The sequence below is a fragment of the Euprymna scolopes genome, chromosome 6 (assembly GCF_053919585.1).
Source record: "Euprymna scolopes isolate OS-2025 chromosome 6, ASM5391958v1, whole genome shotgun sequence".
NCBI lineage: Eukaryota > Metazoa > Mollusca > Cephalopoda > Sepiida > Sepiolidae > Euprymna > Euprymna scolopes.
Genome location: NC_136487.1, coordinates 16,374,285 through 16,398,995, shown reverse-complemented (window position 1 = coordinate 16,398,995; position 24,711 = coordinate 16,374,285). Strand labels below are relative to the sequence as shown.

Genomic DNA, 24,711 nt, shown 5'->3' with positions numbered 1-24,711 from the left:
ACTAGTCAGGGATAGTGAGTATTATTATCCCCTGTGCCCATGCTGCAACGACGAAGAGGAGGAGGAAACGAAGGAACATGTGTTCTTTCATTGCAGCGGGGTTCGGAGTCTCTGGGAGTATGTCGGAGAGGTAACGGCTCGCATCGACCCCGAGCGGTTGGTGCCACTTGATTTAGCGTATGTCGTCGACAATGTGGACCCGCCGTTTACCAGGGAGAAACAGGCGGTGTTTCTAGCGATCCTAGCTGTAGCTAGGTTAGTGGCGTGGGTTTCACGTCTGGACATTGTCTATGAGGGGCGATCTGTTTCAGATCAGGATCTGGTTGCTTATTTTAAGCATCAACTTAAAATAAAGATCAGATGTGATTAGAAAAGATTGCACCGCATAGACTTTGATAGGAGATGGGTGCACAACGCTAGCTTGTGCATCCGACGAGGCACTAGGTTCAAGTTCGTGTTTCCACCATAGTGGTATTGGTCCTAAGGTGCTGGGGTTGTTTTTTCTCGGAACCCAGCCCTTTGTTTAATACAAAGTTCACTTTGTACTATGGGTAGAAGCTAGTTAGTTAGGCGTGGTAACCACCAAGAGTGGAAGATAAGTTCTTTATTAGGGCCTAGACTAGGGAAGTAAGTGTGTCGATCCTGTCCCCGAGTCTTTATTCTTCATCGGCACTAGGAGAGCTTCCAAAGATGCCCAGTCCACTTGTTTGTTTTGTCCCCGGCCTGTTTTTTTGCCCATTACATCCTTTATCTTGTAAGACGCCGTCCATCCCTGTTGACCCCAACCCCAAGTTATTTTCGCAGAAGTGCAGTCCTTCAGGTCCTCCACTCCCCACTAGGGAATGACCTGCTTGCTTTCACCTCTCCCCATGGGGAGGGGACCAGAAGACGGTGGGTGTTCCAATCAATGAATAGCAAGTAGAAAGGGAGGGTCCCCTTACTAACCCGCCCCCATAGGCATTTTGTTTATTTGTTTTCTTTTTCTTTCTTTTTTGAGTGTTTCATAGTTTGCCCCCGCCCCCTCATCATCATCTCACCTCCATTATATAAAAAAAAATATATATTACTTTTTCTTTGTAAATATATATTTCATTTTTTTTATTTTTATTTTATTTATTTTTTATTTTTTACATGTAAATAATATTATTTTTTCAACAGAATGCATGAAGTCGCCTGCCATCCCGTAAGCTGGGGAGATGATTTTAAAGTAGGTCCTGGTAAGAATGAAGGCGTATTTAGTGTGATAGATCTCTAGTGTAGAAAAACTAATAAAGTACTTGTCTTCCGTACAAGTCTAGCATAGCTTTAGCAAAGACCCGGTTTTTTTCCCCCAACCCCCTTACTGGCCTTAGTGCCTAAGCTCTTTCGGACCCCAAATGAGGCCTTGGCAGTAGATAATGTCAAGGCCGGGGCCGAAAAGCTAAATAATTTCGTTTGCCTATAGGTAGCGTTAATGTCTGTCCACCCAGTTACGGAAGCACAAAATGTATATAATGGCACCCTTGAAATAAAAATAAATGTTTTGTTATATTTTAATTTTAAACATGTTTTTTTTTGTTTTTGTTTTTTTTGCAAGCATATTTAACTTTTATTTTCCCAAACATTTACGTTTTTTTGCTTGTTTATTTTCAAACATTTACTTTTTTTTTCTTTTTTTTTTTTTTTTTGCACTTCTTAGATGAAAATGCAGAATACTTAACGGTACCTATGTACTTATCGTATCGGGCTATTTTTAATTCAAGTTAAATTCAAGTTTTTATTTCTCTTACCTTGAAGTTGGACATAAAATCAATATTATGTTTAAAACAAAATCAACGTTTTTTCACCCTCATCCCCCTTATAAAAAGTATATAAAAATACGTCAACTTTTTTTTTTTATCAATTATTTATTTTTTATATCGCATATTTTTTCACATAAAATGTTAAAACAAATGTGCCGTATCTTTACACCCTAAAAAATTAGGCACCGCCAAAACGGGGGGGGGGGCAGGTAAGTACTTTTTGACGGACCGTCTTTTTAAAAATCTACCAAAAATTAGGATAATCCAATCAATACGAAATTTTCAGCGATTATTAAGAGAAGAATGAACTTTATAACAGTGTACTTATTTTTCATAAATGATATTTATATATATATATTTTTTGCTTACTTGTTTTGAGGCGGTTCCAAATATGCTTAAAATAATCATCTGAAACTGAACAAAACATATTGTGTTGTTGTAAGGGACAGGATTATAGATTAAAAAAAAAAAAAAAATTGTTTGCATACCTTATTTTGACGTCTGAATATCAGAACTTTGATTGTGTTTAATTATTCCGCTTTTGAGTTTTGACGTGTGAAATTCGGTATGTTAAGTAAAATAATTAATTTAAGTTAAGCAAAACAAAAAAATAATTTTTTTAATATTTATACGAAAAAAGCTATTTTAAAATCTTTGATAAATAAATTAACAATTTCTTTTTTAGCGAGCCGAATAATGCATGACCATTATTAAACAGGGCATACTTTGAAGAATTGATAAAAAAAAAAAAAAATTTGATGAATATTGTTCCCTTTGTGTTAAAAATAGCATCATTTTTTCGATCCCGTTTGAAAACGTTTGCTGCCTTTCGACTACGGTGGACCAAACGCGCTGAAATAAATTTTTTTTATTTGGCTGTAAATTGCCCCCTCCCCATTTTGGGGAGCCTGGCCCACACACATACACATTAAAAACCAAACTCCTACAAATGGTCACCCATCTGGTACTGGCCAGCCTCAGCGTTAATAATACATTGAAATTTTCGTCACTGAAAAATAAGTTTTTTTTTTTTTTTTGGCCTGTTTGGTCTTCCATAGTTTGCTTTTTATCAAGTACAAACGTAAACATTGTCTAGATCGACGTGAAGTAACTGGTTGCCTATATAAATAAGTGGAATTATTTGAAATCCAGGTACTTATATTATAATATTTTTGCATATTCTCAGAGAAAATCATCCTAAATCTTAATTAAACAACAAATAAATAAATTATTTCAAAAACCTTTTTTTTTTTTTTTTTTTTTTTTTTAAATATTTATGTACGTTTTTTGTGCAAGACAAAAAAATGTCAATTGTTAACTTTTGTGGAAAATTTAACATTTAAAATTTAATTAAAAATAGTAGAAAAAGTTTTACATTATTGTGTTTTCTATATGATAAAATTCAGGGTTTTATCTTTCTGTAAAAAAAAAGTTACTCAGAAATAATGGATTTTAATAAATGTAATTTCGTTTTAAAAAACAACAGCAACTTGATTTTTCGGCCATTTTTGGCGGTGTCTATAAAAAATCCTTTAAAATTATCACTTGTGTAGGTGTGCTGAAAACGAAAATGGAGAAATTTTTGTTAAAAATAAAAACTAGGGGATCACTTTTCTATTTCCAAAACAAACAACAACAACAAAAAATAAATATGAAAAACGAAAAAAAAAACCGTAAATGTTTGAAAATAAACATGCAACAAAACATAAATATGTTTGAAAAAATCAAACTTAAATAGGTTTGCAAAAAAAAAAGAAAAAAAATGTTTAAAATTAAAATATAACAAAAACATTTATTTTTATTTACAGGGTGCCATTATATACATTTTGTGCTTCCGTAACTGGGTGGACAGACATTAACGCCACCTATAGGCAAACGGAGGAAACTGGCTCTCTCTCTTTCTTCCGGATTATCCACGTAACATATAGTATTCATTTCCTTGATCATAATGTAACAAACTTATCTTGGTAATGTTAGGGTCTACCCCCTCCTCCCTCAAACTCTAGACGATAATTTTTAAAAGTTTTTTTTTTTTTTTTTTTTTTTACCTGGTTTCCACCTTAACGAGAACAGACACATCCTTATCTTATATAAAGGAATTTTCATTTATTAATTTAAGGGCAATGATATAATGATAAATGGTCGTCATGCTTGTTATCGCACGCGCGTGCATGTAAAAATTGAATGTACTGACTGAATACATTGGATATCAGAAAGTCCGTCGCCTCTATTGAAAGTTTAAGGCAGACATGCAAACAGACATACATAGATACATTTATATATTGGTGACTAAAAATTTTCGACCCAAGCTGATGAAAAAGCTTAACCGAAATTAGAAATAAATAACAAAAAAATTAAACTAGATAAACATCCGGAAAGGAGTACGAAAAAACAGCAAATAAAGAAAGTGAAAGAACATATATCCATAATTGTTGGGTTTGTTTTACTGTACACATAGATTAGAAAAAGTTGTCACAAAACAAATATATAACAAATAAATGTTATCAAAGGCAAGATAAATTACTTTTCAACCCAACTGGATATGTTTTTAGTGTTTATATTTAATGTAACATGTTTATTCAGCTCAAAAAACATAGTGTTTACCGATGTATTGGAAAATTCAAAATGGCGCCCGACTCTCTCTCTCTCTCTCTCTCTCTCTCTCTCTCTCTCTCTCTCTCTCTCTCTCTCTCTCTGATAAAAAAACAGTCACGGTTGAGCGAGTTTCTAACAGTATTTTGTCTTTTTTTTTTTTTTATATATATAACTCATTTTCCCAAAATTACCGCCTTAAAGAGAGCGTCGGCTGCCATTTTAAATTTTCCAATACATCGGTAAACACTGTTTTTCCGAGCTGAATAAACATGTTACATTAAATATAAACACTAAAAACATATCCAGTTGGGTAGAAAAGTAACTTATCTTGCCTTTGATAACATTTATTTGTTATATATTTGTTTTGTGACAACTTTTTCGAATCTGTGTACAGTAAAACAAACCCTTTTAATAAAACAATTGGTACTTATTTTTTTTATACAATAAATGTTTTGGTTTTCAAATGGCGCTCGCTCCGCTCGCCCAGTTTAAACAATTGTCATTTCATTTTCTGTTTTTAATAATAATAATAATAAACTGTTTCATGAAAAACTTTCCCGTTTTCAGTAATTGGTACTCCTTGGGCGTTGAGTTCCATGGCGACCAGCATAAGAAAACTTTTGTTTGTTGTTCCCTTCCTGGCGCATGCGCACGTAACATTTTTTTTATTTTGTCACATTATTTATTTTGAAAAAAAGTTTTATTTATTAATGTCTCACTTTTACAGACGTTTTTTTTTTTTTAAATGACGACTTTTATCGACTTTTTTTAATAACATTGTCGGATGCGTAAAAAACAATAACTAAACCATTTACTGATAATTTCTCACTTTTAAAAACATTTTTAACAAATAAATGTTATCAAAGTCAAGATACTGAGAAATTGTTAGTAAATGGTTTAGTTATTTTTCGTTTTTTTTACCCATCCGCAAATGCTATTTTAAAAAAATGTTGATAAAAAGTTGCCATTTAAAAAGAAATTTAAAAACAAATGTTTGTAAAAGTGAGAAATTATTAATAAATGTATAGTAGCATTTTTCTTTTAATATTCATAAAGAGTAAAACTTTTTTTTCAAAATAAATAAATGTTTGTAAATGTGACAATCGTTTAGTTACGGCAACGTCAGTAAATAAAAGATGTGCAGGCGGGGTGGGGGAGTGGGGGACTAAGAGAGCGACTACTATTTTTTCTGCTGGTCGCCATGGAACTCATCGCCCAATGAGTACCTTTTAAACATTTCGTTTTTATTTTGTTTGTTTTTCTGTTACATAAAAATTTATAAATATAATTCGTTCATTTTCCTGTTAATTCGTTAAATTCACTGGTGTAGATATTTGCCCCCCCCCCCTCTTTTAAAAGTACCGGGTCGGCATGTAGTGCTCAAGTGCTGTCCGTCTCTGCAAAATCGCCGGGGAGACATTGTAAATAGCAACAACGAACGACTGTAGAGCCGGCCACCCCTTTTATCTACTCAAACTCTCAGTCAACGAGATTCACACGTCACGTGACTGGAATGTATATTTAACGTGTTAGGAATAGGCATCTGTTTCTGTGCTTAACGGACCACCGGGAGTCTTGGTCACAGCTACCACTCCTTTCTTCCCCAGCGACCTACCCTTGGTAAGTCTCACAATTCTTAACATGGGGAGGGTAGGGTGTTTTGTACCTATTCTGTACTTTAACCTTACAATTGAATAATAAAAAAAATATATCATAAAACTTTAATTAAACTTGGAAATACGATTTAAAAAATAGCGCGGATCAGTAAGTGCACCAAGAAAGAACCACCATCACCACCACATAAACTTATTAAAAATTAAATGTCATTTTAATGAAAGCAACAGGTGCGGGTTTCATTTTACGCATTTAATGTTTTGGTTAAAGCGTAAAAAAACCCCAAAAAACAAACGAAGCTAAAATCTATTGTTTCAACTTTTAATGAATCACGTGAACTTTCACAGCCTCCTTTACATTTTTTTGGTATTTATTTTAGAATTAGGTCCACCTCTAGGTGTATCAGAAATTTGGAGGAAATTTTGACACCCCTAACAGAAAACTGCGAATAAAATATAAAAAAAAACTCGTAATTTCTCTTTTTAAAGTGGTTTGTTTATATTCTGTATGGAATATACAGGGTGTTTCAAAAGTCTTGGGAACATAGAGATTTTTAATAACTCAAAAACTATTAGGAGGTAAAAAATGAAATTGGTACCGTTGGAAAGGTTAAAGTTTCAAGTTTTGTGGGGAATCTTCAAACTTGCTCAATATGAGCACCATTCGTCACACGGCAGACATCTAGTCGATAGTCTATTTCCTGCCAAACGCGTTCCAGCATCTTGACGTCAATGGTTCCCACAACTGCCGTTATTCGAGCCTTTAGTTCGTCAATATCTCTTGGAAGGGGCGGCACATAGACTTGTTGCTTGACAAAGCCCCAAAGGAAAAAGTCACACTCAGTACCCCATATGCGAGTGCTATGCTTGTTAACTTTGCCATTCAGATAGAAGGTCGCCTCATCGCTAAAAACAAGCCGGTCATCAAAGCCGTTATCTTCCAACTTCTCTTGCATTGCAATGCAAAAGTCACGGCGAAGTGGCTTATCAGTGTCCTTCAACTTTTGGACCAACTTGAGCTTGTAAGGTACCATTTGCAGTCGTTTCCTTAAGACACACCAGACAGTTGCTGGAGCAAGCTGAAGTTCCCTGCTGGCTCTTCTCACTGATTTACGGGGGCTCTGCTGAAAGGCTTCCGGACTTGCTCAACTGCATCTTCTGAAGTTGAAGGGCGACCTGTTCGCTTACTTGGGCACAAACACCCATCTTTCACAAATTTAGCATGCCATCTGACAATGGGTTTCCTTTCAGGGACTTCTTTTTTAAATTTCCTGCGAAATGCACGCTGAACACATGTCCACGATTCAGTCTTTGCAAATTGGAGGACACAAAACGCCTTGTCTTGTTTAGAGAACGCCATTACTGCACATGGAAAGATAAGACGAAAATCATTAGTATGACCAAAAACTTGATTAAGCAAGCTTTAAAATGACACCAGTTTCATTTTTCTACCTGGAATAGTTCATGAGATATACGCATTTGTAATGTTCCCAAGACTTTTGAAACACCCTGTACTTCCAAAATAAACTATTAAAGTTGTTTAAAAAATAATAGAAATATTATTTTTTTAAAAAGTCTTTACAAAGTGCCTGCGTGCGTTCAGGCAGTCATTTTGTTACGTATAACGAAATCAATTGAATTGTACGAGTTAAATATTTTTCAATTTTTAAACTTTAAAATCTATCAATTTTTCTATTGGTTCAATTTTTACGATTTTTTCAGGGTCAATGTGAAATTTTATGCTCTTTCCAATAAATCGAATATAATATTTTAGACGGACGTTTTTTTTTACCCCCCCCCATTTTAAAATGTCTATTTAAATTTTAATAATTAATTTATGTGCCAAAGTTTTATGTATCACAAATTGAAGATAAAAGATCAATAAATAAAATATTCAAATTTAAAACAAAAAAAAGAAGTTATGTGCAAATTTACCTGTAAAGTCCAAAGTGTAAATCTTTTTTTTTTTTTTTTTTTAAGTGGAAGCTTATTTTTTGTTTAGAATTTTCCAGTCAATATTGGACGCTCAGGATATATTTTTATATTTCATTCATTGTTTTCTTTTTTTTTTTCGATATTAAAAAAAAAATAATTATTGCCATTTTCTCTGATTGAAACTATGAACTGCATACAAGTGCATACTTACATCCTTACATCCTTACATTCAGGTACATGCACCACTATAACCAGAACCATTAGATCAGAACATTTTTGCGTGTCGAATGGACAAATTTTGTCAGTTATTTTTTATTGATTTTGATTGTAAACTTACTAGCTTTGGGTCAGCGTTTCTGATGCAGGATACTTAGGTGCCATTTGCAAGCAATCGACAATTAAAAGAAAGGGGCAGATGTAACAATGTTTCATGCCCGGGTAACACCAATTCACCTTGCCTATGGGCTAAGGGTTGGGTGGGGTGTTTGATATGAGATTAATTCTTTTCTCCAAAGTCCAGAATATATTTTTATTGCCAATGTAGTCGACAGTGGGGCCAATTAAAGTTGACATGTCGACGTGAAGCCTGCTCTGTCATCTAGGAAGATGATGTCGTTGGACCACATGTTATATTTAAATGCCGGACCACCCTGTAAGTGACAGGAATTTAACTGGAAGACGGGAGGGCATAACTGATAAGCCAGTTTTTTTGAAAAATAAAGGAGAAAAGGGCAAAATAGAATTGAAGAGGGATATAGTCAATAAAAAGAAGATTCAAATGATAAAGAGAAAATAATCTCTCGAGGAGGGAATAGTGATCTCAAAGAGATGGTGGTTAGAATTGGGGTAAAAAAAAAAAAAAACTGTTTTAGAAATAGAAAAGAGAACTTTGCTTGCTGCTGGCCTCGGAGCAGGACACCTCAGCTTTTTGGGGCTGGCAGCCCTCTGAGCAGGACACCTCAGCTTTTTGGGGCTGGCAGCCCTCTGAGCAGGACACCTCAGCTTTTTGAGGCTGGCAGCCCTCGGAGCAGGACACATCAGCTTTTTGAGGCTGGCAGCCCTCGAAAGAGTAACGTGTAAAGAAAGACTTTCCTCCTCTAGCCAAGAAAATTAATTGAAGAGTTTGATTTCAGCAAAAGATTCTGCATCCAAAAACATTGTTTTTCTTAAATCCAAGAGAAGCCCCAAATTTAACTCGTACATTTCTTTTTGTGTATGAACTATATCCAAAATGATTTTATGCAATAATTATTTTTGTTCATAAGAAATGATTTCCGGAGTTATTATTGATTGCATATTGGTTTGAGAGTAACCCAGTTGATTTCAGATCTACCCTGAACCCGGCGGCAAGTTGCAGCTGAGAAAAGCAGCATACCAGCCATTCACCACCTATGAAGGATGAACTCAACTGCAGCATCTGACAACAAACAGCCAGCTAACGATAAGTGTTGCCACACAGACTTAGGGTTGTGCACGTTTTGCATGTCCAGAGTATCGAAGCAGTAGTTTCCAATAATCAGTAAGCCTCTGGTTACATTTTGAGGGGTCCACCATTAGACAGTTAAAAGTATAGCCACCAGGACTAAGGATTTGTGTGCATTTTCTTGCCCGTGTGTGTCCCTGGCCCTGCTGGGTTGCATCTTTGGTCCTGTGAATGAGGATTCAACAGATGCGGCCCAGAGAAAAGTCTATTATTTAAAAGGAAAAAACATGCTAGTAGAGTCCTCAGACAAATATGGGTTATAGAGTTCTATGACCAAACTGAAGTAGGTTTGTTTTTTTTTTTTGTTTTTTTAGCAGATACTGGACTGCTCAGCCAGAACACTGGAAGAGGTATGACTTGACATGCAAACTTTCATTGGTTAAGAATTTGATGTTATGTTTTATTACAGCCTTTTTGATTGGTTGATTTAAAATTTGACCTCATGCACGGGATGTTCAAACTAAAAAACTTTAGTTTGCGTTATATTTTTCTTAGAGGATGGACGGGTTTTTTCGTCTTTGCTTTTTTCATGCACACTCATTAATTTAAGGGCAATTGGAGCCCTTTCTTCTCTCCTCTGAGAGACTATTCTACCTAACTAATTATATTACGTCAATGAATGAAACCTAGTCTCCTCCTTTAAATCAGCTAATAATGTTGATATCGTAAAGCAGAACCAACTGCCTTCTCTATTGGAATCATAATTAAATGGATCCTTTACAGGAACTTTCAAACTCTATTCAGTAGAGATTTAACTAACACTTCTTGCGAAGCATCACCTACCAGACTCAGCTGAGATGCAAAATGACACTGATTTTGCAACCTAGAAGAAAGGTGGCTGGTTTTTATCATACTGGACAAGTTTACCGTTCATTCATTGTGTAAATTTCTTCTCTGCCAGTTACTTCTAAATTATGAGATTAAATTTCTCACAGCATCTCTCCTGGCTCAATTATTTATATAGATGAATGAAGAAGCTATAATAATCTGGAAAACCTAGGATATGTGCACGGAACAGTAAATCATTTAAGACATTTTGTTAATCTAGCCACTGGAGTTTGTGCCAACAGCATTGAGGGCTAGTGGTCTCATCTATATATATAAAAGCGAAAATGTATGTATGTATGTACGCTTTTCCTCGATGTCCACAAAAGGCTTCTTTCAGGGAAGCACTTGCTCGGTTCACAACTTCTTAAAACTTTTTATATCATCTATAAATTGTAATATCTCAGAGTTACCCACGGAGCTCGTCTGTCTATTTAATTTTATTGACTTTCAAACGTTAATTATTCGACATTTCCCGCATCGGCACGCGTTACATTTGGTTTTCGGTATAAAAAAAAGCGAAACTCGACTCTAATCACAGCCCGAAAGCCAGTTGTCTCAAGAGAGCTAAGTAACGTTTGTTCAATGTCGACTTCGTCATATCAGACTGTAGCTTTCATTTCGCTCCTAATAAACAGGGAGCGGGTTTTTAAAAACAAACAAACCGATTTATTCACCTCATTCAAAACTGTCCCGCACAAAATGCTAACTGCTGAATACCTATCGCCATCACATCAATCAAAAACGCGCACCTGTTTTTTTTTTGTTTTTTTTTAACACTTTACTATTTTCCAACTGCGCGTCGTGAAGGCTTCGGTTTTTTTTTCACGGGCACCTGTTTTGTTTTTTTTTTCACATTTTCGGGTTTTTTTCACATACCCCGAAAAACACCCGGGCAACGCTGGGTACCCCCCGTTAGTATTAAATAAAGACTAAAATTCATAATGGGATCAGTAGGAGAAATGAAGTGGTCTCCTATCAATGTGGTTTGTATAAAGAAGCATATGACATGAAACGTAAAAGTATTGCACAATTTTTAGAACATATTCATGAAAAATATGACATTTAAAAAAAGTATTGGCACGTATGCATGACAGGACTTTTATTTTGGTTTTAGTAAGCGGACGGCAGAGGGGCGCTTCTTGATCAAAAAACTAACAGTGACAATTAGTCAACCAATTTCATTCATTTCATTTCATTCAAATTGTTAATTTAATAATTAAAACTATACTTTTTTTTTACAATGACAATTTAAAAAATTGTTTTCGGAAAAAAATCCGATTAAAAAAAATTATAATTTTTTACAATTATTCCAAAAATGTTTTTATAAAAATATATTTTCTTGCGGTAAGTTTCCGTAAAAATATTTTGATACAATCCAATTTTACTTTAATTAAAAATAATTTATGCGATAAATGTTTTGGTTTTTAAATATTTTTGTGTTATTTATATTCTCCAATGCTCCAAAATTAATGCTGTTCTCCTGTTTGGAATCTAGATAATCCCAAAAAGTTGTAAATAAATAAAAAAAAATAAATAAATAATGATGGGGGAGGGGGGGCGGACAGAACTTTTCCCAAAGTGTTCTAATAATAATAATATCATAAAAATTACTTGTTGGCGACAATTTTAAATATGATATCCATTCAAAACAAACCTGAATCTATATATCTATAAAAGTGAAAATGTCCGTGTGTGTGTGTGTATACGTAATAACTCTGTCAATTTTCAGTCTACAGGCTCGAAATTTTATATACAGGGTATTGAGATTTGGGAAAATCTTTAATCCGTTTTCAGCCAGGAATTTGTCAAAGTTCAACGATTCGACCTTTGAGAACTCTACCAAACTTCTCCGGCAATTTTGGGTCTAAACACTTGAAACTTTAGATATAGGTTCCTTGGACATGGATCTAACTTAATAACTTGATTTGAGCCTAAAACAATAAATGTTAAGGGGACATAATAGGGGTCAAAATTTTAAAAAAAAGTTGACCTCTGCGGTCTCTACCAAATTACTCGGACAATTTTTGGTCTAAACATTTGAAATTTTACATAAAGGATATTCAGAGATAGGGAAAGCTTTTTAATCGGTTTGGGTAAAAAATTTGAGCTACCAGTATATAAATGTATCTTTGCATGTCTGCCTACAACAGAGGCGACGGAGTTTCACAAGATCAGTATCGTTTTGAAGCTCGACCCTTCAGACGACAAATACTGAAAAATTGGCTAAAAACATTAATTTCTTCACCCTCAACTGGGCACTTTTCTACATGAAGGGATCGCTTTTTTCACCGATATTTTCAAAAGTCATTCTCTCTTTTTGATCATCTAGCCTTAATTTAAACCTACGTCACTTCTGGTTTGACAGTGGTCGTAACAGCAAAGACGTCATGTCTTTTTCCCGTTCTTTTCCTCCTTCACGGTATGGGTTCGAGCCTGCCTTCCTACTACCACTTTTTTTTGCTCAACATACACCTCCAAACACCCGGGCAACACCGGGCTGAAATGCTAGTACTCCTTAAAGTCATGAAATGTTTAGTTAGTACACATCCTTTTGAAAATAACGTTTTTATGTAATTTAGTAAAATTGGCAATAAATAATTAACTGATGATATGATCAATTCGAAAATATGTATCACAGACCTCATCAGGAAGAGTAGCATTCCTCCAGAAAAACATTCAGACTAAACACTTGCTGTCTCAAACCAAAGATAAAATAAGAATGGTTAGATTTAACAATGAAAAGACATGTTTATCTATTGATTTAAAGGGGGACAAATAATTAATTTTCAGTTTTGTGCTTCCATAATTATTTTGTGACAATCTTCACATTGGCATACATATTTACTGTTTGTTATGCCTCAGATAGTCTCTCTCTATAGATGAATGCACATGGTAAAAAAAAAGGACCAAACAATGAACCCATTCATATTTATTAAATACTAGCAGGAAGATATTCCTCGGCTTGAGTTTTATTTTATTTATTGTCTACAGAATTTGTAACTTAAGTACCAAATGAACATCGTCTATTTGAGTTAATTTCTTGCAGGAGACAGCAGACTGCAGCCCATGGCACTCTTATCTTCCTGGAGAGTTGTTTCCTTTGTTTTTTTTTCTCCTTTTTTTTTTTTTTTTTTTTTACCTGCGAACCACTAGTGAAGCGAGGAAATGTTAGAGAGTGGTTGAGCAGAAGCAGTAAATTATCTGTTTATCTATCTGTGTATTTATCTGTCTATCTATCTGGTGATGTGTGGACAACAGAGATGAATCGTCATGTTTTGACAGGTTGTCAAACTTTGTGATCCGATCAGTTTGCACCCAAACAGGCATGTCATATGTCACGCGTTCTGGTTTGCACAAGCTTAGTTAGCAATTGGATTTGAGACGCTAAGAAGACAGGTGATTGAAAACTGGTCTCCTTATGAGGGAGAAGGGGTCTCAGAATGGAACCCCAATCCCTCCAGACTAAAGATTGTCGATCACTCCTCTGCTATGACGAATACCTGGAAATGAATAAAATACATAAAATCTAACATTGTCTTGGGTCCTTTTTTGTAGTGTCCCTTTAAACAGATTCCAGGGTTGACGAACCTCCTAGAAGAAACAATAGCAGAACTGGTATGTTGTCATGTATATGTTATGTTCTGACATGCACACACTAACACCACTAGATGAGACGAATCATGGGCTGTAAAATAAACAATTAAGAAAGACAACAGTCTATTACACAACAGATGCAACGTACATATGGTCCGTTTATGACAAGAATAGGACAGATATTTGTACATATTCAAAACATGATGATGCAAACAGTATAAACATATATAGAACCTCTCCGTGACACAAATAAGTCACAAATTCTAACCCTTATAAGTACATGTACGATTCAATTATATACACATGCACATTAATTTGCTACCAGTAAATACATATAACAGAATAACCAGAATCATGCATCAAACCCGTTATCGTATAAGCGATTAAGGCCATGCTACTGAACTTTCTTGGATGTTCCGAAATCAGAACCACCTAGAACTACACATACATACTGGTGAACACTTTGGAGTCTTCATTATGTCACATTTGCTGCCATTTGAACCAGGACATGACACTTTGTAACTTTATAACTGTCTTCAGCGTGTTACATTTTCTCTCTGTCAGTGAGAGTGAAAGGTGTAGCATGAGTGAAGGGGCTAGTTCAGACTCGACTCCTTAACAACAACTGCTCTCCACTGCCAAAATTTGCTCCCGCCTAACTCCTTATAGTGAGGTAATAGGATAAGGCTGGTGAGGGTTGAGGTCCTCTTCAGCCAATGAACCTATGCATTACCAAAATTGCATTCACTCTGATTGGCCAATTTGGTAAAATCACTTGTGTATTTTCAGTCAAAAGTTCTCACACGGAGCAACCTTAAAATTGAACCTCGGTCAATGTTGACTCAAGTTTAGACAAAACAATCGTAAATATTATCATATTCCATTCAATGGATTCCTTCACAAAACAATATTATTATTAAATATTATTATCAATCCCCAAATCCGTTCAGCTGAGGTCATATTTTTCTTATTTTGGTTTGGGTCACCAACCCAACAAATGGAATCAGCAAAACAATCGGGAATCGCTTGAGATTGCTCACATAATAAAAGCAATAACTCAGCTCTACTTTAACTGTTATTAATGTAAATTTCGACCACCACAGATGATTGGATCACTCCACTTCCATTGTCTTCAGAGAATTTCACACTATAAATTTTGTACAAAATAAGATATATTTTAAGTTTTAAAGGGGTTATACTCTAATAACCCATTTATGAATGCACTTAAAGATTTGATAACACTTTCATTGTCTTCCTCAATGAATTTTAAATAAGAATACACTTTTATATTTTATGTAGATTTTCTAACTTTTCTTTCTATAGGGAACACACAAGCAACACATACAGGCATTGATTTTTATATATAGAGATAGATTACATGGAAGTATTCATTCAACACACAGATACATTTGACTGGACGAAATGTGTTCCAAAAGTAATGTCTCCTATTTTTATTCCACCTGAATGTATCAGGAGATTGCAAACTGCATTGTTATGATGACTGAACTTATGCATTCATGACCTGAAATTTTTTTCTCTCTGTTGCAGATATTGACAGTGTGAGACTCTAAGAAAGCATTCCCTGTCATGGACGTGCGTCAAAAGCAGATATGCATCATTGAATTTCTGGCAAAAGTGCATTAGGAATGGTGGTGACTATGTAGAAAAATAAATTCTGGAGCACAAGAGGTCACTTGTTTTTTGATGGTGTCACTTTCGTCTATGCAGCTCTTCAACTTTTTTAGTTAAAAAATAGGAGGCATTACTTTTGGAACGACCCTCGTATATAGTTTAGATGACTATTAAGTTTTTCAGAAAGATGCTGTGCACTAGTTTGATTGATCGATTGTATATTTTAAAAAAAGATTATTACATGCTGAATGTGTTAGGTAAAATCAATTAAGTATTATGTATGAAAAAACACTTTTTTGGGTTATACAATGAGTAATGCCTGGTAGACATCTTGGAAATTATATTGAGTAACTGACTGTGTGTAAGTAATCATTGCTAGTCTGGCTTGTTATTCAACAAGCCTACATGTGCTATAAACTATTAAAAATATTTTATATCGATTTTTATTCCAGTTTAGATTTTTTATTGACCTGTTTGATCAATTGAAAGAAGTCTCCAAGTCATAAAACAGTACAATGCCATGTTCATGTCTTTGTTTATTTTTACCATCATGTGACTATGATTCTGAATTAATGTTTAAACCTTTATAACTGTCCATTAGAAAGACTTGAATTTAAAGGATGTTGTCTCTAGGGAGAACGAATGAAATAACTATTCACTCATTTTTTTATTAGTTTCAATCAGTTTAGCAATTGAACGCAGCCAGTGTAAGTTTGCTGCAGGCTTTGACTTGCCTCTTGTCTGATGATGATCGTCTCATAGTGATTCAATTCTTCCAGTCCTCTATCTTGGATTAGAACCACGCACACCCTTTTACTCCAAATTATATAAATATGTAGCTGAGTTTAAATTAAAGTTCTCTAGTGACCACAACATCCCATTATAAGGTTCACATGTTTATTCGTACCCCTGGAAACTGAAAACAATCAAGTGGTTGCTTAAAGCACCAACTGTTGAGAAACATATCTGGCCCGTTTTCATCAATGTTTTATTCAGTGCTAGTTTACATTGGTGATATTTTAAATCAACACATTTCAGGTGAAAACTTTATTACATACTTACATGTCATGGCGAAATTAGTATAAATTCCACAGAATTATGAGAAATGATTCAGTAGAAAATTAATTACGAGTAAAAATAGAACTTATGGAATTATCGAGTTTTATCATATGTTTTAATGTGGAATAGTTGTGTAACCAATTCAGTATGACAAATGAGGGAGATAACCCTTGATTTAAATTAAGGGTCAACTATCTTTAACCATTTATTTTTTTTTAATCTAAAATACCTCTACTTCTACTGGATCAAATTTTGGAATTTATACTAATTTTGCCATGGCATGTAAATATGTAATAATATTTTCACCTGAAATGTGTTGGTTTAAAACATGACCAATATAAACAAGTGCTATTGTCAAGAGTATCCAATAGAAACGCCTTACAATCATGATTAATTCTTTTGATGTGACTCCATGTTTTTTTGTTTGTTTCTGATTGTTGATGATGTAGTTATAGAAAGCTGTTGTATATATCATCCCTTTCGACTTGTATAGGAGTATTGCTTTAGGAAATGAAAAGGTGAAAAGTGAAGTCAAATGAACTGCAGTAGCTTAATGTACTCGTGATCCATGTCATTAACCAAATCTACTATTTTGATGTGTATGTCTGTGTCTAACTATTGTAATGAGACTATATCAAAGAATGTTGAATATTTTGTATCTTTCATCTTTGTTGTTTGCTTGCAATTCCTTGGAACTGACACTTTTGTTTAGCAATTTTGGAAACCAGTTTGTTACAATTATTGATGTGTTATTTTTTGTTTTTTTATTAATTTCTTTAAAATATTTTCTTTCAGATCAAAATGTCGACTGCAGAGAAAATGCAAAAAGATCCACGTATGCAAAGAGTACAAGATTTAATGAAATCTTACCCAGATTTTCCAAAACCGGGAGTTTTATTCCGGTATGTTCGATAAGTATATGAAATTTTTAGAAAACTTTAATATTTATACCTTCCTGTTTTTTTGTTTTGTTTTTTTCGTAATATCTTTTTTTTTTTTTTTTTTTTTAAGTAAAGCATGAGATATCTTAAAAATACTTGTTACAAAATATACTACTTGCTATGACCTTGAAGGGTTGATAATAATTAAGACAACACGGTGGTATATTTATAAGAGTGTATTTATAGAAGTAAAGAAATTTTATGTTAGAGAAAGTCTGTGGATATGACTGCCCGGAGAGTTCCTTGTAACACTAATCATAGTCTCTAGGACATGTAGGATAAATCGCTATCATACCATAACATTTTTTTTTATTTTTATTTTATTTTGTTTTAGCTGGGGATGGGGCATCTGCTATCTCATGTTTTTTTTTTTTTTTTTTTTTTTTTTTTAAATTCAATTTTCACCCCAAACAAGGCACAGTGCCACTTTGAAGCAGGGGGCTACTATTAGGGAATTAATTAGCGGGGTCATTATGAAGGGAGAAGAGTAGAAAGATGTTTGTTAACATTACACTTGAACTTCTGCATATCATTGCAGTTGGGAAAGCAGAATCCCGGAAGGGAGTTCCAAAGACCCGCAGTTCTGGGGAAGAAACTATTGGAGTAAAAGGCTTTCTTGCACCTAGGGATCTCTACTGTAAAGGGATGAGACTTAGTAGCTTGTTGGGTTTGTCGGGGGTAGTTACGTCGGGGAGGTACAAGTGTTTGCAGTTCGTCAGAGCATTCACCATTAAAGTATTTGTAGAATAGGCAGAGGGATGCAACATCTCGTCGATGGGACAGAGGTTGAAGCCTAGATGACAGTTCAGGACCTATCAGGTTGGCGACTCTTTTTTGAACCCTGTCCAGGAGTGAGAGACAAGCAGCAGATGCACCAGCCCAGATGTGACAACAGTACTCCATACATAGGCGAATGGTTGCCTTATAGAGGTATAGGATACTGTCAGGTGTAAGTAGTTTTCTAGCACGGTAGAGGAAGCCAACCTTCTTTGCAGCAGCCTTGGCAATGCTCTGAATGTATCTAATCCAGTTCATATTCCCTATAAACGTTAGGCCGAGGAGTTTAAAAGAAGTACTTTCAGGCAATGTGTTCTTGGCCATTGCTATTGGTGGTAGAGAAGGTTTCTTGTAGTTATTGAAGGAAACAAGCTTAGTCTTAGCAGCATTGAATGTGACCAACCATTTTTGTCCCCATTCCACTACGGATTGGAGGTCATCCTCTAGTGTTTCTGCCATTTCCTTGGATATGTGTTCATTTGTTTTCCCCTCATATCTGTTATAGAGAGTGGTGTCATCGGCAAATATACCCATCTCCGAAACAATATTATCAGGGAGGTCGTTTATGAATATCAGGAATAATAGAGGTCCAAGGATAGACCCCTGAGGTACTCCCGCATTTATGTCATATTGTTTGGATGTATGTCCGTCGAGGACAACTTTGATTTTTCTATTACTTAAGAAGGATTTAATTACATTATGAATTCTTCCAGTGATTCCATATGATCTAATTTTCCTTAGAAGACCATCGTGCCATACCCTGTCAAAAGCCTTAGATATATCAAGGGCCACCACTCTACCCTCCCCTGTTTTATCCAATGAACGGTATATACGTTCAGAAACTACAGTTAAGATATCTGCTGTTGAACGGGCTTGCCTGAATCCATATTGTTTGTCAGTCAGGAGTTTAGCAGAAGTGATCTTTTTAAGATTCTAACTGTCCCTTTAAGTAAAATTGTATCTCTCTTGCACTTGGTTTACTGGGTATATTTGCCAGGTAATTTTTATTCATAAATGATATGCCTGATAAAATTGTGTCTGAGATGGGTATATATCTGCTGATGACACCATGCTTTATAATAGACATGAAGGGAAAAAGAATCCAAGGCAATGGCAGAAACCCTAGAAAACTACCTTCAGTCAGTAGTGGACATTTAATTTAATTTACTAAGACTAAATTTCTTTCCTTTTAACAACTACAAAAAAAAACTTGTCTCAACCACTGATTGCCATGACAAATAACACTCTACTACATTGAGGACTTTGCCAAGATTTCTACAATGAAGTTAGACTCTCTCTACCATGCTAGAAAAATAATCATACAACAAAGCTTCTTTCTTAGAACTGCATGCCTGTGGAACTCTGTTCCGTCTGCCTGCTTCCCACCGGACTACAACTTGGATGTGTTCAAGTCCAACGTTAACAAATTCCTAATGAACCGCCCCCTTAAGTAAAAACTTCATCAAATCTCCACAGTAACGTAATGTACTTGCAATAACCCTTATCCCTGAGTGGCTTCCGGGCCTTGATAAGTGGTGATCACTGTGTTAAAAAAAAAAAAAAATCATACCAGAGAGCATCTTTACAAAGCCACAATTCGCTTGTGTATAGAGTAATATTGCCATATCTGGGCTGGTGCATCTACCACTAATCTGTCACTCTTAGAGTCCAAAAAGAATCTCCTATCTGATAGGTCTTGCACTCTCGGGCAAACTTCAATCTCTGTGCCATCGTTACAATGTTGCATCCCTGTGCCTGTTTTACATATAATGGAGTGTGCTCTGATGAACTCATTGCACTTGTGCCTCTCGATGTATATACTTCCGACTAATCTAACAAGCAGCAAATTCGCACCTCTTGATTGTTGAGGTCCCTAGATGTCAAAAAGCCTTCTAATAGTTTCTTCCTTTGGATTGCTAAGTTTTTGTCTTCTGCTTCCTTGATTGTACTGACCTGTTGAAGTTTAAATGTTATGTGAAGAGACATCTCATTGTTCAAATCCTTAAAGTTTCCTGTTAGACACGATCCCAAATGTTGCATAGCTGAAGTCTGAATATACATGTGTCCTGTATGTGTGTGTGCTTGTGTATTGTCTAGTGGCTATAATGTTCTTTTTTCTTGTACGTATTGCGAGTGTCTTTCTAGTGCTTAATCAATGTATGTGTTGTATATATAACCTAAAACCTTTGTGTTTATATAAAGTGTTCATTTAAATAAATTGTAATGTTTATACTTCAGAAAGTGGGTGTATGTACATATTCAATTAAACAGTTCACAAGCATACCTTTTTTGTATAGTTTTTATTGTGAAGTCCTGTAACTGAAGACGCTTTCCTGCAAGGAAAACCCATAACAACAAGTTATATTTTTATACAGCCTTTATTAGTTTTTATGGATGATCTCTTTTCTTGAAGTTGGCATGCTGTACATTTTTCTGGTGTATCCACTGGAACGCTTCCGTGGATTTTCCCGTCCATCTCATGAGCTTGAAACTCTTTGATTAACTTTCTAACTGATTACATGTATTTTTCAAACTCTTGTTACGGGTGAACGTGAATAAAATAAAAAAAAAAATTAACTCCTCGTTACCTGCTGATGTTTATTTGTATCTTTGGTCATTTTTCATTGCTTACAATTTTCATCTGCTGCTGTCTGCTCAGCTGACCATTGATTGAACTGGAGGAAAGTGATGGATCCATATTTCATTGATTGTCACATATTGATGCAAAAACTCTTTTGTTGCATTCAAACAATGGACTTTTAGCATTATCCCAATCAGCAGCAGTAATAACTTGGAATTTTCAAAACTTTATAAAAAGATTAGTATTAAATAAAGGGTTTCTGTTTGAAATTTCAACAGATTCCTGAGCTTAATAGAAAAATTTCCAAATTTAATAAGATAAATCTGATGAAAGTCAGAAGTTACATTGTCCGAAACATTGTGCAAATAATATAACAGTGGTTCCAATAATCCAAATACACATTAACCAAAATCAATCAACAGACCCTGTTGACACTTCCAATTGTAAAAATTTTTACCGTGTTTATCTGTTGATATTTTCAGCGATATTTTTCCAGTTCTTCATGATCCAGCTGCCTTCAGTGACTTGATTGACGTTTTTGTGGAAGAAATTAAAGCTGAATACCCTAATGTTGACATCATTATGGGACTTGAGTCTCGTGGATTCTTGCTTGGCGTTCCAGTTGCACTAAAGTTAAAGTTACCTTTTGTTCCAGTCCGAAAAGCAGGGAAACTCCCTGGGGAGAAATATTCGGTATCATTTAGTCTGGAATATGGAAAGGTGAGTTTACTCATTTTTACAGAAGAAAAATGACTTGCCCTTACGAGAATACTGAAGTGTACCCCCTCCCCCAACTTCACCCATAGTTCTCTGGTTAGATCATGTCCCTAACCCTAACAAATCCTTGTTCTATTGTTAGATAAAAAGGACTCAAAAATAATAGTTGAAACGTAGTTGATAATGGTAGCTGGACGAATGAGCGATAGAGTTGATCTGAGGAAAATATGTGAATAAGTGGAAGTTGAGAATCTGGCGTCATTTAATGACTGCGTATTGTGGAATCTGTTACCAACTTTTTTCAACTGTGCAGATGCAAAAAACAGGGTGTTTGACTCAGCATAGTGAGGGGGCGAGAGAACTACACAAATAACTTGGTGAGAGATTGGGATTCTTCAGACTAGTGTTCTCCATTAAATGTTCTTTTTACATTTTAGTTGATATAACTTCTGACCATTTTCAGGTGTATACTATCAAACTCTGGAATCTGTATGGAATTTTAAACGGAACTCTTTATTTAATCCAAGGGGGTAACATGCTCTTGTTTCATCAGTTATGATTGGGTAGAAAATCTAAGTAATTTGCAATTGTATTTTTGAGTGTCGCCCATACTGGAGATTGAACGTTCAACCACCAGAAGCTTGTAATTTTACAACTAAATATTGAAGTACTGTATCCACTTCACCACGGATCCAAATGGGTCGGAAGTTACATCAATCAAAACATTGTAAAAATAACTCCAGATGAATACAGTAGTCTGATAAATAAAAATGATAAATGTTTGACTTGTTCAGTTAATTATAAATTATGGCTGATTATAACAAACGATGTTTTAAACCTTAACTCAACCTCAGAACTTATATTTTAGCAAGTATTTGTGTGAATAAGGTTATATATTTTAAGCACAAAAAACTTAGTTAAACAAACATTGATTAACTCATATTTAGTATAATAATAGATTTATTGTTGAATTTTTTTTATTTTATACATTAATATATCAGGTAGAACCAGTTAAATATTTTAGTCCATCCCACAATAATTGCCCTGATTTCTCGCATAAGGATCAAACATTGTTTTTTTTTTTTTTTTTTTTTTTTTTTTTTGTTTTTTTTTAAGCAAAAAAAAAACCGTTGAGTGGAGATCATTTTTCATCAAATTAATGTGCCAGAAAAGTTTTTCAAATATGAAAATTAATAGATTTTTGTCCAATAATTTTCAATTGGACATATCTATTATATCAAAGAAAGATATTCTGTCTGTCCAACTAAAACTCAGAAACTACCAAAGATCACTTACAAATCTTGCATTCTTTTCTTAGAATGATTGATTACATCTGGTGTTGTTGAAAATCACATAACAGAAACTATTTTTAATAGATTTATCAAAAGTAGGGCAGTTGTCCAAGTGAGTCCAGCGTAAAAAAATTCTGAAGAGTTTGTAATGCTTTTCATCAACATTTTTTAAAGATAACTAACACTATATACAGGAATATACTTAAGAAAGTGGGGAGGTAACGATGGTCAGCTTTTTAAATTTGTTTTTAAGGGTTCCTTAAAACACCACTACTATTTTTCATACCAAGCTTAAGATCTATCAACCAATCTGACAAGTTGGATATTGTTATGGCAACCCTAAACTCTTTGTCAGGAGGTAGGTTAGGTCCAGCTTAGTTCTACCAAGTGCCACTCCCAGACATTACCTCCTTGTTTGGAAGTAAGGGTTGGTGTATTGCCAATCACCTGAATCTCCCTCACTGGGGAATATCAACAAATCTGTTCATAGCTATTTTTGTACTCCACCAAAATGTGATCTTGTCAGGGGTAACTGTTTTTTTTTTTTTTTTTTTTTTTTTTCAACTGTTAATGAGTGGGTTTTGTTAGTGGTAAGGCACAAATATGTAGAAATAAATTGAATGAAAACGATTCTGTTTATCAACAATAATGATTTTTATGTAAATCAATTTACAATTGAAAGTAATCCAATGCTATTTTGTACTTAAATGTGATAGATGAAGAAAAATACTATTTCTATGAAACTGGATGATACGTTTGTTTTTTTTTTTAAATTTTTTTAATTTCTATCTTCATGCATACATTAAAATTAAATTTTCTTTTCTATTTGAATTTTGATGATGTCATAAACTTCATTAGAATGATTAGTTTTTAGTATTGAATATTCAGTGAATTCGTATGCCCACATGAAAGCGTTGATTCTAACTCAATTGATAATGCTACCTTTGATTTTCTCCAAGTTAGTGATGGAGTGAGGAGGGACTTTTTTCTTTGCTTTGCTAGAAAATTCTTTTTTTTTTTTTTAGGATGCATTTGAGATTCAGAAATCGGCGTTAAGTACTGGACAGAATGTTATCATCATTGATGATTTATTAGCAACCGGAGGTAAGTGTTCAGTGCTTTGATTTTTTTTTTTTTATTTGAAAGATACCGGGCATTTACTAGATGGAGGGAATAACATCCCAAATAAGGAAAATTGTTTCATTTAATCATCAGGAAAATTCAAACATTATGCTAAATAAGAATAGAAACACGATGTTACCTAGAAACGTAGCTTTCTATCAAACTCTGTAAAATATCGAAATTCAAAAGTATAACTTTAATCATAAAGTTATGTTTTTGGACATAAGAAAGACCAACACATACGGATAAATGTGTTTTTGCATGTACTTGCATTGATACATGATAAATTTAGACAAAAAACAAAAACAAACTTTCAAAGATAATGAGAATTTAGTTCAGGATGTGATACATTTCTAAAATTTGCTCCCCACCTGTGGGTTGATCTCTTTAGTAAAAGAAATAATGGTTTCCACTTGGAGTAAAGCAATACTTTTGTAACTAAAATAGAATTTTCTCAGCAACTGGTAAATAAAAACATATTTTTGCATTAATCTTATGTCCTTTTTATGAAGATTAAGATCCAGATGTTATGCGACTAAGCCTTATATCTAGATTCCACATTCTAATTTTAATCAGGATTCATAACATGATTTTGATTCTAGAAAATGTCTAAAAGTCTTAAGCTTAAGGGGTTTCAAGAAAAAATTGACATCCAGGAAACCTTGCCAAATGGGTGTCTAATGAATTATTGATTGAATTTAATGAAAGATTTCAATTTGTGCTAAAATATTATGCCCCTAAAAATACTTTAAAATACCCCA

At 34.4% G+C, this 24,711-nt stretch overlaps 1 protein-coding gene across 6 annotated transcripts in view; it reads left to right on the top strand.

Annotated features, from left to right (window-relative positions):
- LOC145277537 (adenine phosphoribosyltransferase-like) overlaps nt 1-24,711 on the top strand; it is a 38,954-nt gene that overhangs the window by 11,914 nt on the left and 2,329 nt on the right. For 2 of the 6 annotated variants that reach the window (XM_080128995.1, XM_080128994.1), the window contains exons 2-4: nt 17,316-17,422; nt 21,302-21,539; nt 23,854-23,932. In XM_080128995.1, the coding sequence (XP_079985121.1) occupies nt 17,316-17,422; nt 21,302-21,539; nt 23,854-23,932 (424 nt within the window). Of the gene's footprint in view, nt 1-1,162; nt 1,208-5,877; nt 5,997-16,031; nt 16,169-16,191; nt 16,349-17,315; nt 17,423-21,301; nt 21,540-23,853; nt 23,933-24,711 lie in introns of those variants that run through there. The other 4 variants (XM_080129000.1, XM_080128998.1, XM_080128997.1 and 1 more) reach the window with 4 other exon arrangements.